The 15,429-nt window shown below is 45.6% G+C and overlaps 1 protein-coding gene across 2 annotated transcripts in view; it reads right to left on the reverse strand.

Moving 5' to 3' along the window:
- Positions 1 to 250: 250 nt before the first annotated feature.
- Positions 251 to 15,429, reverse strand: part of LOC134958391 (IgGFc-binding protein-like) — a 139,762-nt gene continuing 124,583 nt past the window's right edge. For both annotated transcript variants that reach the window (XM_063940955.1, XM_063940956.1), the window contains one exon: positions 251 to 1,318. In XM_063940955.1, the coding sequence (XP_063797025.1) occupies positions 1,158 to 1,318 (161 nt within the window). In that variant the 3' untranslated portion in view covers positions 251 to 1,157. The remainder of the gene's footprint in view (positions 1,319 to 15,429) is intronic.

Genomic DNA, 15,429 nt, shown 5'->3' on the forward strand with positions numbered 1-15,429 from the left:
AGTGGTAGTGTACTATTGTTTTGGGTCCCCAAGTGGTAGTGTGCCATGGGTCCGGGTCCCCTACTGGAAGTTTACCATTGTTTTTGTTCCCCTAGTGGTAGTGTGCTATTGTTCTAGATCCCCAAGTGGTAGTTTGCCATTTTTCTGGGTCCACAAGTATAAATGTGTTGTTGTTATTATTATGGAAAGAATCAAAGAGTTATTTTAAATTATTTTATTTTATGAGAGAACTAACAACGGTAACCCTTGAATCAATATATGGTGTTAATAAAACAAGGTGGTACTGTACATAACAGAACTAGTATCTGTAAGTAACCACAAGTGTAGCAATATAAAGACATTTAGTGCATTATGTATTTCAAATTTGTATTTATTTATTCACAGTTTCTTATATAGAGCAGCAATTTCCATAGCATTTTACAATTGGAAACAACAATGATAAAACAAAATTGGGTAATAACAGACACACATAGAGGTAGAAGGGCCCTGCTCACAATCTTACAATCTATAGGGAAATAGGCATTGATACACAAGGATAGGTGTTATCATTTGCATAATGCTCTACCAGATTGCAAAGGTTCTTGGTGGGCTATATTATATGGTCACATACTCATGTTGGCCTAGGGTCAGAAGGATGGGAAAGTGATAAAAGAGAAAATATGTGAGGATATGTGTGGACTGTACATTGGGGATGTATTTGGATAGAAAGTTTATGAAGGTTACAGTATGTGGGCGGTTCTGGAATTTGATAAGCATTTCTGAAGAGGTGAGTTTTCAGAGAACGTTTTTAGGTTTGAAGACATACTAACATACTGTGTAAGCATGGCAGCATCACTAGATGGCAGAGTTGCTGTACTGCAGATATGGAATACCATAATGAATAGGGACAATTCAGTGTACTGAGTGTGATGGGCTGCCTGTCATGTGGGGGGTGGGGCCACATGACAACACACAAAACAGGCCCCACAGATATGTTGGCCTACCGGAGATCTTCCTGGGGAGCTTTATGGCCAATTGTCCCCTGGATAGAGATATCAGGTTTGTAACTATTATTGGCTGGTGGAAATATAATTAATTCCGTCTTATTAAATATTAACACAATCACTACTGTGAAAACTTAATTTAATCTTCCACGTCTGCTGATTTTCTGTCCTGTTTTACTGTTGGTGGTTCCCATTCCCATTTCCCAGCAGGACATATTTATTTCTCCTATAATGATGTTTTTGGATCACCAGCCCCAGCACAGACAAGAAGCCCATAACACCAACCACAGCCACAAGCACGGAAGATGGGACAGTATGATCCGCCTGGATTTGACCTGCAGAAAAAGTTGGAGATAAAGTTACAGATATTCATCATACCGGGATTTTGCTGGGGTAAGTCTTAGGGCTGTATTTGAGTCTGGCCATGGTTGCTGCTCAGTGTGGCTAATGTACATGATCTCAACTCTACAGTCTGCATACGGTGGAATAATGGAAGTGTGTGGGTGGCTGGTGACAAATGCTTCTTAGGGAACAGATGAGGGAAAGGATGTGCAGCCAGGAACAAAAAGAGCCTTTCAACTGGCCTCCTTGGAATGGTCTGTAAGATGCAGAGGTTGGTTAAAACATCTTTTTTATTGCCTCTAGGTATTCTCATATGAAAATTTTCAAGTGAATATCTTGATAAATATGGGAGAAAAAGTAACAAGAGTGAATATCGTATTGCTGTTCAATTGACCTAAATATAAAAATATAACGCCTCATCATTGATTCGTAATAAGCATGCATTGGACAAGCTCACACTGATCTCCTATGGGACCTTCCTACCTCTATGTTATTACCCAGTTTGTCTTATCACTGTTGTTTCCAATTGTAAAGCGCAATGGAATATACTGTGCTATATAAGAAACTGTAAATAAATAATAAATAAATCTCTTACAGTGGCTGAAATCAACCAGCCCAAAAAAAAAATATATATATATTTACACATACAGATGGATAAACGCCAATCGTGGCTCCGCCTGCGACTCATTGCGTACGGCAAGGCGCACTACCTGGAACAAATGGTACACGCACGTGCCCCACTCAAAGTGAATAGGAGCATCTCTTTACGCTGCCTGGCGAGGCCAGGCGCACGTGCGCCTATGCACGCCGCACTTCCCTGTCTGTGATGCAGCCACGCTCAACACATCATCTAATCTGTGCAACCTTAACTATTGTTGCATATAGTATTCATGCTGTGCAGATATTCTGCTGTCAGCAACATACTTTGCAACTGTTTGTGTAGGCGCAGAATTACCAATAATTAACAATACGTGTAACCTAAAATGCTGACAAATGACAGAGGCTGTAGCTCAAGTGTCTGTACACCCTTACTGTAGTCTACTTGCTCGTGAGCACCTCAAATTTTGGGTGAGGCTCATGAATTGGGGGGCTCAGATTGCGTAGTGGCTAACATTACCGCCTCACAGCACTGAGGTCATAAGATCAATTCCCATTCATGGCCCATCTGTGTGGAGTTTGTGTGTTCTTCACATGCTTGCGTGGGTGTTACTCCACGTGTTCCAATTGTGTATATATATATATATATATATATATATATATAAATACACATATATATCTATATCTATCTATCTATCTATATATATATATCTATATATATATATCTATATATATATATATATATATATATATACACAGTGCAATGGGTCCGGCACTCCAGTATGCTAACAATTTGTGTCTAGGAGGGCACCGATGCAGGTTATACATTTCAATAATGGAGTGCCGGCTAACAACACATGAAGTTCAGCATGCTGTTCTGATGTGATCATTTCTCTTACGTCCTAGAGGATGCTGGGATCCACATTAGTACCATGGGGTATAGATGGGTCCACCAAGAGCCATTGGCACTTTAAGAGTTTGAGAGTGTGGGCTGGCTCCTCCCTCTATGCCCCTCCTACCAGACTCAGTTTAGAAAATGTGCCCTGAGGAGCCGGTCACAGCTAGGAGAGCTCCATAGGAGTTTTTTTATTTTTATTTTTTTGAATAGAGTTTAGGCACAGGGAGGCTGCTGGCAACAGCCTTCATGCTTCGTGGGACTAAGGGGGGGAGTAGTGTCCGCCCTAAGGGGTCTGAGCCACTATCTCTGCTGACAGGGTACTGAGCTCCTGAGGGGATCGATCGTTCCCCGCCACAGGGGATCGCTCACCTCAGCAGCATGCCACCAACCCCCTTACAGAGCCAGAAGACATTGGTGGCGAGTTAGTCACCGACCCCCCTGACAAGCGGGGAGCCGGTGTGAAGATGGCGGCAACAGGGTAGGGAGCGCAGTACTAACTGCGCTCCAGGGCTCAGCGGTACTTGGTGCGGCGCTATGAGGGGTGCCCTGAGACAGCGTCTACACCCTACACTGGTCGGCAAGCCTGTCGGGTACCCCAGATAACCACCAGCACAATTCCTCAGCTATAAAATTCAAACAGAAAAGGGGGCAGAGTTTCCCCTCAGAGCGGACCCAGCAGCGTTTAGCGCCATCTTTCCTGCATGCAGAGATGCTGACAGGAGAGAGCTGTCCCTCCACATCAACTCAATCTATCTATATGGTATCAGGGGGTTGTTGAAGGGGGGGAGGCTGTGCAATAGACTGTGTAACCTATTAAGGTCCACAGCTGGCGCTGATAAAAGGGTGTCCTTTATCTTCTAAAGCGCTGTGTGTGGGTTGGCTCCAAACTCTGTCTCACATAAGCCATGTGTAGGGATTCTGTGTCATATGCTGCAGAGGATATGTCCTCTCAAGATGATCCCATTCCATGTATCAGGATTGCTTTGGTTTAGCACAGATTCCAATAAGAGAACCTCTTTTAAGAGTATGATTTCTCAGATTTCTACTAGGGTAGCACAGAATGAAACTGCAACTCAGGTTTTACAAAACTCTATGGCTGTTTGGTCTAGGTCGGCACCTTCAGGTCCCCCTGGCACTCACTGTCAAAAATGTGCTCTTTCCCAGATTACACAAGACGACACAGATACCGGTAGACGGTGATGGGGACGTGCTGCGGCGGGCGGCATCTCTTGCAAAAGGGGTGCAGTTGATGAAGCCATTAGAGATGTGTTACATAGTTACATAGTTGTTGAGGTTGAAAAAAGACAAATGTCCATCGAGTTCAACCTATTGTACATTACATTATTCTATTTAATTATTTATTTATTTATTTATAAATATTAATTAAATACTGTATCCCTGGAAAAAAATTTCAGCTAGGAATTTATCTAATCCATTTTTAAACTTATTGATTGTGTCCACCATTACTACCTTCTCTGGAAGAGAATTCCAGATCCTTACTGCTCTTACTGTGAAGAATCCTTTTCTCCATTGGGTATGGAATTTTTTCTCCTCTAACCTCAGGGGGTGTCCTCGTGTCCTATGTAGTGTTTTTTTGGTAAACAAATCGTTTGATAGATCCTTGTATTGTCCCTTAATGTATTTATAAATATTAATGATGTCTCAGTCGCCTCTTTTCCAGTGTGAACATATCAAGCCTTTTAAGTCTTTCCTCGTAGTCCAATTCCTCTAACCCCTTAACCAGTTTGGTGGCTCGCCTCTGAACCCTTTCGAGTTCCAAGAAATCTTTTTTATAGTATGGTGCCCAAAACTGTACACAATATTCCAGGTGTGGTCGCACCAATGATTTATACAGTGGCAGGATTACACTCTCATCCCTTGTCTCCATACCTCGTTTTATGCATGATAACACCTTATTAGCCTTTGCTGCTGCATTTTGACATTGCGTACTGCTTCCAAGTTTATTATCGATGAGCACACCCAAATCCTTTACAACTACCGTTATTCCTACATTTTCCCCATTTAGTTTATAGACTGCCTGATTGTTCTTAGTCCCAAGGTGCATAACTTTACATTTGTCTATACTGAACCTCATTCCCCATTTGTCTGCCCAGGCCTCCAGTCTAGTTAAGTAATTCTGTAGAGACTCAGCATCCTTGTCTGAATTAATTATTCTACATAATTTATTGTCATCTGCGAAAATTGACACTGTGCTTTCCAGTCCCTCACCTAGGTCATTAATGAATATATTAAACAGCAATGGCCCGAGTACTGAGCCCTGCGGTATTCCACCGAGTACTGAAGCCAATTCAAAGTACATCCCATTAACCCCCACTCACTGTTGCCTATTAAACAGCCAATTACTCACCCAAGTACAGATAGAACTTCCCATCCCAAGCTCTCTTAGTTTGAGGATTAGTCTCCTGTGTGGAACTTTGTCAAAAGTCTTAGAGAAATCTAAAAAGATTACATCCACAGCTTGACCCTGATCAATATTATCACTAAGTTTCTTGTAGAAGCGTATTAAGTTCGTTTGACATGACCTGTCCTTCACAAATCCATGTTGATTCCTAGTAATAACCTTGGAGGTATCCAAGTACTCTAGAATGCTATCCCTTAATATACCTTCTAGTATTTTCCCCACTATAGATGTCAAGCTAACCGGTCTATAGTTCCCGGGTAGCGTTTTAATACCCTTTTTAAATACTGGGACTACCTCTGCTATACGCCAGTCCTTTGGTATCATCCCTGATCTAAATGACTCGATGAAGATCAAATATAGAGGTTTGGCTATCTCTACGTTGAGTTCCATAAGAACCCCGGGGTGGAGTCCATCTGGCCCAGGACATTTATTTATCTTAATTTTACTCAGTCTCTCCCGGATGACTCCCTCATTTAAGCAAGTACCAAGCAATGGGTCATTATTATTATTTCTGTTATGCTCTATTCTTGTCAACCTGTCCTCTTTTGTGAATACTGATGAAAATAATTTATTAAATAAATCTGCTTTTTCCCTATCATCATTAATCAACACATCCAGCTTACCCTTTAAGGGCCCAATAGTCTCCCTTTTCAACCTTTTATCATTTATATACTTAAAAAACTTTTTCGGATTTGTTTTACTCTCCTTTGCGATTTGTTTTTCATTTTCTATTTTAGCTGCTCTAATCTCTTTTTTGCATTTATTGTTACATTCCTTGTAGAACTGGAATGATTCTACCTTTCCGTCAGACTTAAATGCTTTGAAAGCACGCTTCTTTTTATCCATTTGCTCCTTGACCTTTTTATTAAGCCACATCGGTTTGGATTTCCTACTTCTGTTTTTGTTGACTTTGGGAATAAATAAATTAGTGTACTTATTGAGCGCAGTTGTAAAAATGTCCCACATTTCAGCCGTATTCTTACCATGAAATACAATTTCCCAATTAATCTCCTTCATCGCTTGTTTCAGTAATGTGAAATTTGCTTTCCTAAAGTTAAAAATCTCGGTTAAACCCTTATATTGTTGTTTTTGAAAGCTGATATCGAATGTGATCATATTTTGATCGCTATTTTCTAGGGTCTCCCCTACTTTAGTATTTGTTATTATTTCCTCATTATTTGTTAGTACTAGGTCCAGTATAGCCCCTTGCCTAGTTGGCTCCTCAATTACCTGTGACACGTAATGATCTTTTAGCATGTTTAAGAACCTGTTACGACTACCTGTATTTACTGTTTTGGTGTTCCAGTTTATGTTCGGGTAATTGAAGTCCCCAACAGTAACAACGTCCCCCATACCTGCAGCTTTTTCGATTTGCTGCAAGAGTAGTAATTCGTCAGCCACACTAATATCTGGTGGTTTATAGCATGTCCCTATTAAAAAGTTTTTTTGTGTCTTTACCCCCACTCGAAATCTCAACCCATAAAGAGCCTACGTTATCTCCAGTCCCCTCGTAACTGACCTCCTTTAAATATGGTTTTAAGAATGGTTTACCATAGAGACAAACCCCCCCTCGCTTTTTATTAATCCTATCTCTCCTGAAGAGAGTGTATCCCTCGATGTTTGCCATCCAGTCATGAGAATCGTCCCACCATGTCTCAGTAATGCCTATTATGTCATAATGGTCATTACGTGCAATTGAGCTAGTGTGAGATTGTGCACCTGCTACCTTTCCCCTTTGTACACTTTACTAAGTCTCAAGCAGAGTAGCACCTCACTACCTAATTAAGGTGTGCAAATTAGGGCCCTTTTCCCTCTAATTCCCCCATTTTATTTGTTAGGCTTCTCGCATTTGCAATCATACACTTAAGTTTATTAATTCCCTGACTGAGAAGTCTGCCCAGTGAGAACACAAACCCCTCCTTCCTACACCTAAGCCACACATTTACCTCCTTAATCTCCCTCTGCCTTCCTGGACTAGCGCGTGGCACAGGTAATATTTCAGAGAATATTACCTTAGATGTCCTTGCCTTTAATTTTTGTCCTAGGTCCCTATAATCTCTCTTAAGGACATCCTACCTTCCACTAACTTTATCGTTGGTGCCAACGTGCACCAAGACCACCGGGTCGTTCCCAGCCCCTTCCAACAATCTTTCTACCCGGTCCACAATGTGCCGTACCCGAGCACCCGGGAGACAACAGACTGTACGGCGATCGCGGTCCCGATAGCAGATTGCCCTATCTGTTCTCCTGATAATAGAATCCCCTACCACCACAATTTGACTAGGTACTTCAATAACTATTTTTCCCCTTGTCCTGGAGGGACCGCTCCTCTGGTTGCTAGAGGGAGCGGTATCATCCAGTGCCGTCATTTCCTCACTACAATCCCCAGAATCTTCGTCCAGTCGGGCAAATATTTTAGGGTTTGGCAAGTCGGAGATGTCCTGTCTCCCCCTCCCCCTCTTCTTCTTCCTTCTAACCATGACCCAGCTTGCTACCTGATTGTCTTCGTCCTCCTCTACCGGTGGCCCCCCCTGCAACTCCTCCACCGTTCTATCTAAGCTCAGTTCGAGATTGTGAATACTCCTCAGTCTCGTAACGGTTTGCTCTAGATCAGTTACCTGGGCTTCTAGGGCAACGGTTCGCGTACACCTCGCGCAGATGTATTCGCACTGGGCCGGTTGATCCAGTTGCGCATACATCATACACGACATGCACCGAGTGAGATTCCCAACAACGGGATCCCCCATTATGTCTAAAAAGAAACTAACTCCCTGTACCTTTATAAAAACAATACAATATAATACAGACAATACCGACTATGTATTACAATACAACTTAGTTAGGACTACGATACACAACACAATACTAAAGCCTAGCTGTGGAAAGAGACAATTTCCAACACAGTAAAGTACTTGGTAATTCAGTGTAAATTTACAAACGTATGAGTGTATCAATGGAAAACAGTCAAAAGAATAATAATAATAATAATAATAACACAGAAAAAAAAAAAGAAAAGGAAAAAGGAATTTAGTGTTTAAGAGGTGTAATACTTGCGTGTCCGGCCCGCGTCTGACCCGCCTTCACCGAAGTTCTTCCACTTTGTGATCGTCTTCCTAGTAACAGCACTGTGTGCAGGTTTTCTTATCTCACACACAAATAGGACTGCAGTAGTTGCACTCTACCCAGTAACACAATCACAACCTCACCAGCAGCCTGTTCTGCTCAGTCCCAGGCTCACACTCGGTCCCAGCTCACACTCAGTTATTGGATCACACACTCACTCAGTCCCCGGAGCAGCACACTCACTGCTCAGACCTCGGCTCACACTCTCACACACACATATACACGCACGCACAGAGCAGCACACTCCCCTGCTCCTATTTCTCCTGGCTCACAAACACAACACACGGAGCAGCAGCAGCACAATCTCTTGCTGCCTGCCTCACTTGGCCCCTGCCATCTACCCCCGCTTGGTCCCTGGGTTCAGAGCGAGACCCCGATCGGCTCTTTGCTCTGGTGCTCCTCCGGCTCCCCGGCCTGCACGAGCGCATCCTGCTCGTCCCCCCGGCGCCCGGCAACCGGCTCACGTCACTTCCGGTTCCGGGTCTCACGTGACTACAGCATCTCAGCCCAGCGACTCTCAGCGTCTCCTGCAGCCTCTCCTGCGGCCAATGACTCTCTTGATCACCCTCTAGATCACCCTCTAAATGCTGACGCAATACATGAACAGGTTGAGAAGGTCTAAGCATGACGGTGGACCGCACGGCCTGGAGGAGGGGCCGGTGGGGGCGAGGCTCAGACGATTCATCCATGTGTTAGTGTCGTACGGCCTGGTCCCCTAGGTACAGGATATTGTGTCCCAGGGGTACAGGCTGGGGTTTCAAGAACTCCCGCTTCACCGATTCTTCAAATCAGGCTTACGCTTTGCTGGCAGACAGGGCTATCCTACAGGAAGCCATCCAAAAATTGGAAGGGTCACAGGTCATTGTCCCAGTTCCACCTCATATAAACAACAAGGGTTACTATTCAAACCTTTTTGTGGTACCGAAACCGGATGGTTCTGTCAGGCCAATTTTGAATTTGAAATCGTTAAACCCCTATCTGAGGGAGTTCCAATTCAAAATGGAATATTTGAGAGCTGTAATCTCCGGTCTGGAGCAAGGGGAGTTTCTGGTATCCCTGGATATCAAGGATGCGTACCTCCACATTCCAATTTGGCAGCCGAATCAGGCTTATCTCCGATTCACACTGTTAGACAGTCACTTTCAGTTCCAAGCACTGCTGTTCAGTCTCTCCACGGCATCGGGGGTGTTCACCAAGGTGATGACAGAAATGATGGTTCTCCTCCGCAGGCAGGGAGTAAACATAATTCCATACCTGGACGATCTACTGATAAAGGCAGTGTCCATTGAGAGGTTATTGCAGTTCATAACTCTTATGACTCAACTACTGAGGAATCACGGTTGGATTCTGAACCTTCTAAAATCACATCTGGAGCCTACAAGTAGATTGTCTTTCTTTGGGAATGGTCCTCGAGAAAGCGTTGGTGATACAATCCATGATCAAGGATGTCTTGAAACCTGCCCAGGTATCGGTTCATCAGTGCATTCGCCTTCTGCAGTAGATGGTTGCCTCCTACGAGGCTCTACAGTACAGGAGATTCCATGCTCGACCTTTCCAACTGGATCTCCTAGACAAATGGTCGAGATCTCATCTGCACATGCACCAGAGGATACATATCTCACCAAGTGCAGGGATTTCTCTCCTCTGGTGGTTGCAAATGCCTCTCCTTCTGGAGAGCCGCAGGTTTGGAATCCAGAACTGGATCTTTCTGACCACGGATGCAAGTCTCAGAGGTTGGGGAGCGGTCACCCAAGGGGAAACCTTTCAAGGAAGATGGTCAAATCAGGAAGCCATTCTTCCAATAAACATTCTGGAGCTAAGAGCCGTGTACAGCGGTCTTCTCCAAGCGGCTCATCTTCTTCAAGATCGGGTCATTCAAGTACAGTCGGACAATGTGACGACGGTGGCCTACATAAACCGACAGGGCGGAACAAAGAGCAGGGCTGCAATGTCAGAAGAATCCTCCTCTGGGCAGAAATCTTCCTTCCAGGAGTGGACAACTGGGAAGCAGACTTCCTCAGCAGACATGATCTCCATCCAGGAGAATGGGGCCTTCATCCGGAGGTGTTCACAGACGTGACCAGTCGCTGGGGCGTGCAACAAATAGACATGATGGCCTCACGTCTCAACAAGAAATTCTGGAGGTACTGTTCCAGGTCAAGAGACCCACAAGCAGCGGCGGTGGATGCCCTGGTAACTCCGTGGGTGTTCAAGTCAGTGTATGTGTTCCCTCCACTTCTACTCATTCCAAGAATTTTAAAGCTCATAAAGAGAACAAGGGTTCAGGCAATTCTCATTGCTCCAGACTGGCCAAGGCAAGCTTGGTACGTGGAACTTCTGGATCTACTGCCGGAAGAACCGTGACCTCTTCCTCTTCGCGAGGACCTTCTGCAACAGGGGCCATTCGCTTATCAGGACTTACCGTGGCTACGTTTGATGGCATGTCGGTTGAACGCCAGATGTTAGCCTGTAAGGGTATTCAGAGCAAGGTTATTGCTACTCTGATACAGGCTAGGTAATGGGTAACGTCTAAACATTACCATCGCATTTGGAAAAAAATTGTGTCTTGGTGTGAATCCAAGAAACTTCCTACGGTGGAGTTTCAACTTGGACGGTTTCTTCTCTTCCTGCAAGCAGCTGTGGATATGGGTCTGCGTTTGGGATCCATAAAGGTCCAGATTTCAGCCTTATCTATTTTTTTCCAGAAACAATTGGCTGCCTTTCCTGAGGTTCACACCTTTTTGAAAGGGGTTCTGCACATCCAGCCTCCCTTTGTGGCGCCAACGGCACCCTGGGATCTTAACATGGTGTTGCAGTTCCTGCAATCGGATTGGTTTGAGCCTCTACAGGAGGTTGAGGTCAAGTTTCTCATGTGGAAGGCTGTCACTTTGTTGGCCTTAGCTTCTGCTCGACTTGTGTCGGAATTGGGGGCTTTGTCCTGTAAAAGCCTTTTTTGATCTTCCATGAAGATAGAGCTGAGCTCAGGATGCGTCAGCAGTTCCTTCCAAAGGTTGTGTCGGCTTTTCATATCAACCAACCTATTGTGGTGCCAGTGGCTACTGACTCCTCAATTCCATCAAAGTCCTTGGACGTGGTGAGGGCTTTGAAGATCTATGTGAAGAGGACTGCTCGTCACAGAAAATCGGACTCTCTGTTTGTCCTGTATGATCCCAAGAAAATTGGGTGTCCTGCTTCTAAGCAGACGATTTCTTGCTGGATTAGGTTCACTATCCAGCACGCATATTCTACGGCAGGATTGCTGTGTCCAAAATCTGTTAAGGCCCACTCTACTCGTAAGGTGGGTTCTTCTTGAGTGGCCTGTCTTGGTGTCTTCCAGTTCCCCCTCATGCCCCCTCTCCCAATAGAGCCTGCACTTACAGTTTAGTATATAGTTTATACAGTTTCAGGAGTCTGTCCCGGCCGTACACACTCTTCCTGGGATGTGCGGTGAGGTAAATGGTTCAGGAGGCATTGACTAGCACCAGAGCCAGATATACACGCAATATATGAGCCAAAGGGTACATCTGGGCATTATACATAGGTGTAGCAGTATAAACTCCTGGAAATTTGCTGACTTTTGATCAGAGATGTGTGGAAAAGATAGGTAGGTGAGGCATAGACTTTTACTCCAGAGTTTTGGCTAGAAAAATGATTATAATAATGCAAAGAAGATATTTCAAACAACTTATTTGTATTTTTCATATACTTTATACAGTCAAAACTCTGGTACAAGGTTAGTATGACAGGAAAGGCTGTGCCTCACCCCACCGCACGTCAGACTTGTCCTGACAGTGACAGCTCCGCTTACCCATGTCCTGGCAGCTCTGGGTCGCGGTCAGATGTCACATGACACCCTCGACCAGAGCAAATCAGCAGAAAGCACAGAGGAGGAGCGAGCACTGCTGATACTGATAGGCGCTGCACTGACTCGTCGGCTCCTTTAGCAGCTCCTGCTGCAGAATGTGTACTATGTACAGACGGAACGGGGACAACGGAGGAGGTGCCGTGTCCCTTTTGGGACAGGAGCCCGGCGGCAACCGACTCCGTTGTCTCTGGCAGTTCCACCCCTGACTAGAGTCCAACTATAAATGAGACCTGCAGAGCTGAATAATTATCCCATTGACCATTATGAACAGGCTTACCATACTATCTCTATATCGGAAAACTGCGCACTCACAGCAGCCACGTTGTATCTGTGCGGCCTCAAACATTGCTGCCGCATCCCAGAAGAATGCGGACGCATCGTGAGGTGCTGGGTTCCAGTGCCATAACTAGACATTTTGGTGCTGTGTGCAAGAAACAGCATCGGCGCCCCCCCTCCCCCCCTTCATCCTTTCATGTTTTGAAAAAAAATTCTACACCCCCCCCCCCTCTCCTCCCCAGGCTAGCTGACAGACAATTACATGTCAAATTAATGTTTGAGAGCTAAAAGGGTTAATTTATAAGGGTGATATCAAGCAGACAACAGAAAGTTAAGTGACTGAAGAGATAAGATCAGACAGGTGTGTAGAGAGGGAAGAGGTGGTACAGTATGACAGGAAGATGGAAAGTACAGTACATCAGTGGAGTTAAGAGCCAGGAAGATTACAATTGATAGTGGAAGTATAGATTCTGGCCAACTAGGAGATCCAAAGAGTGAGACTTAAAATTATTGAAGATCATTATGCAGTAATGTGCACAATGCTCATGACTATAAACTAACTAGCTGTAGGCAGTGAATAGTTGGAGAGGTGGCAGTTGGGAGTGTGTCCAAGAGTCACACACAGTGCAGGTTTGAAAGCATTGTCAGGCAGTGTATCTAGCAGTGGTGTGCGGTGAGGTCAGTGGCTGGTGAGGTACTACAGCCATAATGTCCGCCGAATCCTGCCGATGACCCCTACTGCTGTCGAGCTAATGCCCGCTACTGCCTCTGAGCCGATGCCCGCTGCCACTGCCAATGGCTTACAAACTTGCCCACCATCAACTGACCCAGCTCTCCTCTACTAATTTGCATCTCACTCCGATGCCGCCAATGCCCGCTGCCTGCCTGCTCATCATACTGATATATTGTACATTTTTATAGAAAAAAATAATAATTAGTGTTTGGGACTGGGAAGGGAGTGGGAGGAGGACATGAATACAATTTTGTTGTCATGGGCTTCCATTAACTTAATGGAGAAGGGTCTGAATGGGTTAAAAAATGTAAAAAAAAAAAATGCGTGAGGTCCCCCTCCTAAGTATAACCAGCCTCGGGCTCTTTGAGCCGGTCCTGGTTGTTTAAATACTGGAGAAAAATTGGACAGGGGTCCCCCGTATTTAGACAACCAGCACCGGGCTCTTAGACCAGTCCTGGTTCCAAAAATATGGGGGACAAAAGATGTAGGGGTCCCCCATATTTTTAAAACCAGCACCGGGCTCCACTAGCCAGGGACATAATGCCACAGCCGGGGGAAACACTTACGTAGGTCCCTGCAGCCGTGACATTACCCCCCCCCCCCCCCAACTAGTCACCCCTGGCCGGAGTTCCCTGGAGGAGTGGGGACCACTTAAATTAAGGGGTCACCCCTCCTCCAGGCACCCAAAGGCCAGGGGTGAAGCCCGAGGCTGCCCCCCCCATCCGTGGGCGGTAGATGGGAGGCTGATAACATGTGTGTAAAAAAAAGAATATTGTTTTTTGTTGTGGAACTACAAGGCCCAGCAAGTCTCTCCCGCTTGCTGGTACTTGGAGAACCTCAAGTACCAGCATGCAGGGAAATAACGGGCCCGCTGGTACCTGTAGTTCTACAGAAAAAAATACCCAAATAAAAACACAACTCACACACCGTGACAGTAAAAATTTATTAAAACACACTTACATACTCACACATACTTACCTACATCCCACGCCGGTCACGTCCACTTGTCCAGTAGAAACCAATAGGGGTACCTGTAAAAATGAGAGATAGATTACTTACCTACATCCCATGCCGGTCACGTCCACTTGTCCAGTAGAATCCTATAGGGTAGGGGTACCTGTAAACATGAAAATTATACTTACAAACTTTAATCCACAGGAGGAGAGAGCGGAAGAGAGAGAGAGAGACACTAACCTGCTGCTGCTGGGGAGAGCCGCACACACTGCAGGGCCACGCCGCTGCTCCTGCCAGTGGGAGGACGGAGCTGGCGGAGGAGGGGGAGGGCCGCACACAACACCGCTCCTGTCAGCAGATGTGCGGCTCTCCCCCGTGCGGTCAACTCTCCATCACATCGCTGCCTCCTCTCCACAGAAGACAGCGCTGGCTTGTGCCCGCTGCCTCTCTCTCAAGTGTCCCGGCTGACGCCGCAGCGGTGGACCGTGGACTCTATCCCCAGCACTGCCTGCTCTCCTCTCCTCAGCAGACAGCGCTGGCCTGTGCCCGCTCCTGGCCTCACTGATCAGACGGCATTTACCGCTCCCATCCCCGTCAATACTTACCCACCAGCGCTCCGGAGCTGTCATGCTGCCGCTGCCTCTTCCTCATGTCCTCGGCTGACGGCTGTCTCTCAGCTGACCACGCAGCACAACGAGGGACTCTCCAATGCTGCCAATTCGGGACTCGGCGCCAGATGCGCTCCCTCCACAGGTGCGCTGTGTGCAAAGCACACTCCGCACACACCTAGTTACGGCTCTGCTGGGTTCCCCCAGCATGTAAGGATATGGGTGCAGACCTTGTTGCATATTCAGCAATCTGCGTCCATCTCTGAATAAAATCCTCAAAACCTGAAAATGTGCACATTAGAGCTTAAAAATACTCAAGTATTTAAACGTCCTTTTTTTAGGCCGTCATTAAAGCGCAACTAAAATGCACATTACACGCTAATTGGTAAATATCATGTGGCTGAGGACACTCGGGCACCTTAGAAATAAATATATAATCCAGGAAATTAGTAACAGAGAGGTATTACTCACCCTATGAGGGTAAGGGCCTGAATCTGAGTAGCACAGAGCTCTGTATGCGGACACATATGGAATGTGAATGTTTTGCTAACAGTAGGTAATGCAACTATACGCACGTCTTCCAGCATATACATCGCGCTACCCGCTGTTTCTCCATCCGCAGTCACAG

Source organism: Pseudophryne corroboree, chromosome 9 (assembly GCF_028390025.1).
Source record: "Pseudophryne corroboree isolate aPseCor3 chromosome 9, aPseCor3.hap2, whole genome shotgun sequence".
Classification (NCBI taxonomy): Eukaryota; Metazoa; Chordata; class Amphibia; order Anura; family Myobatrachidae; genus Pseudophryne; species Pseudophryne corroboree.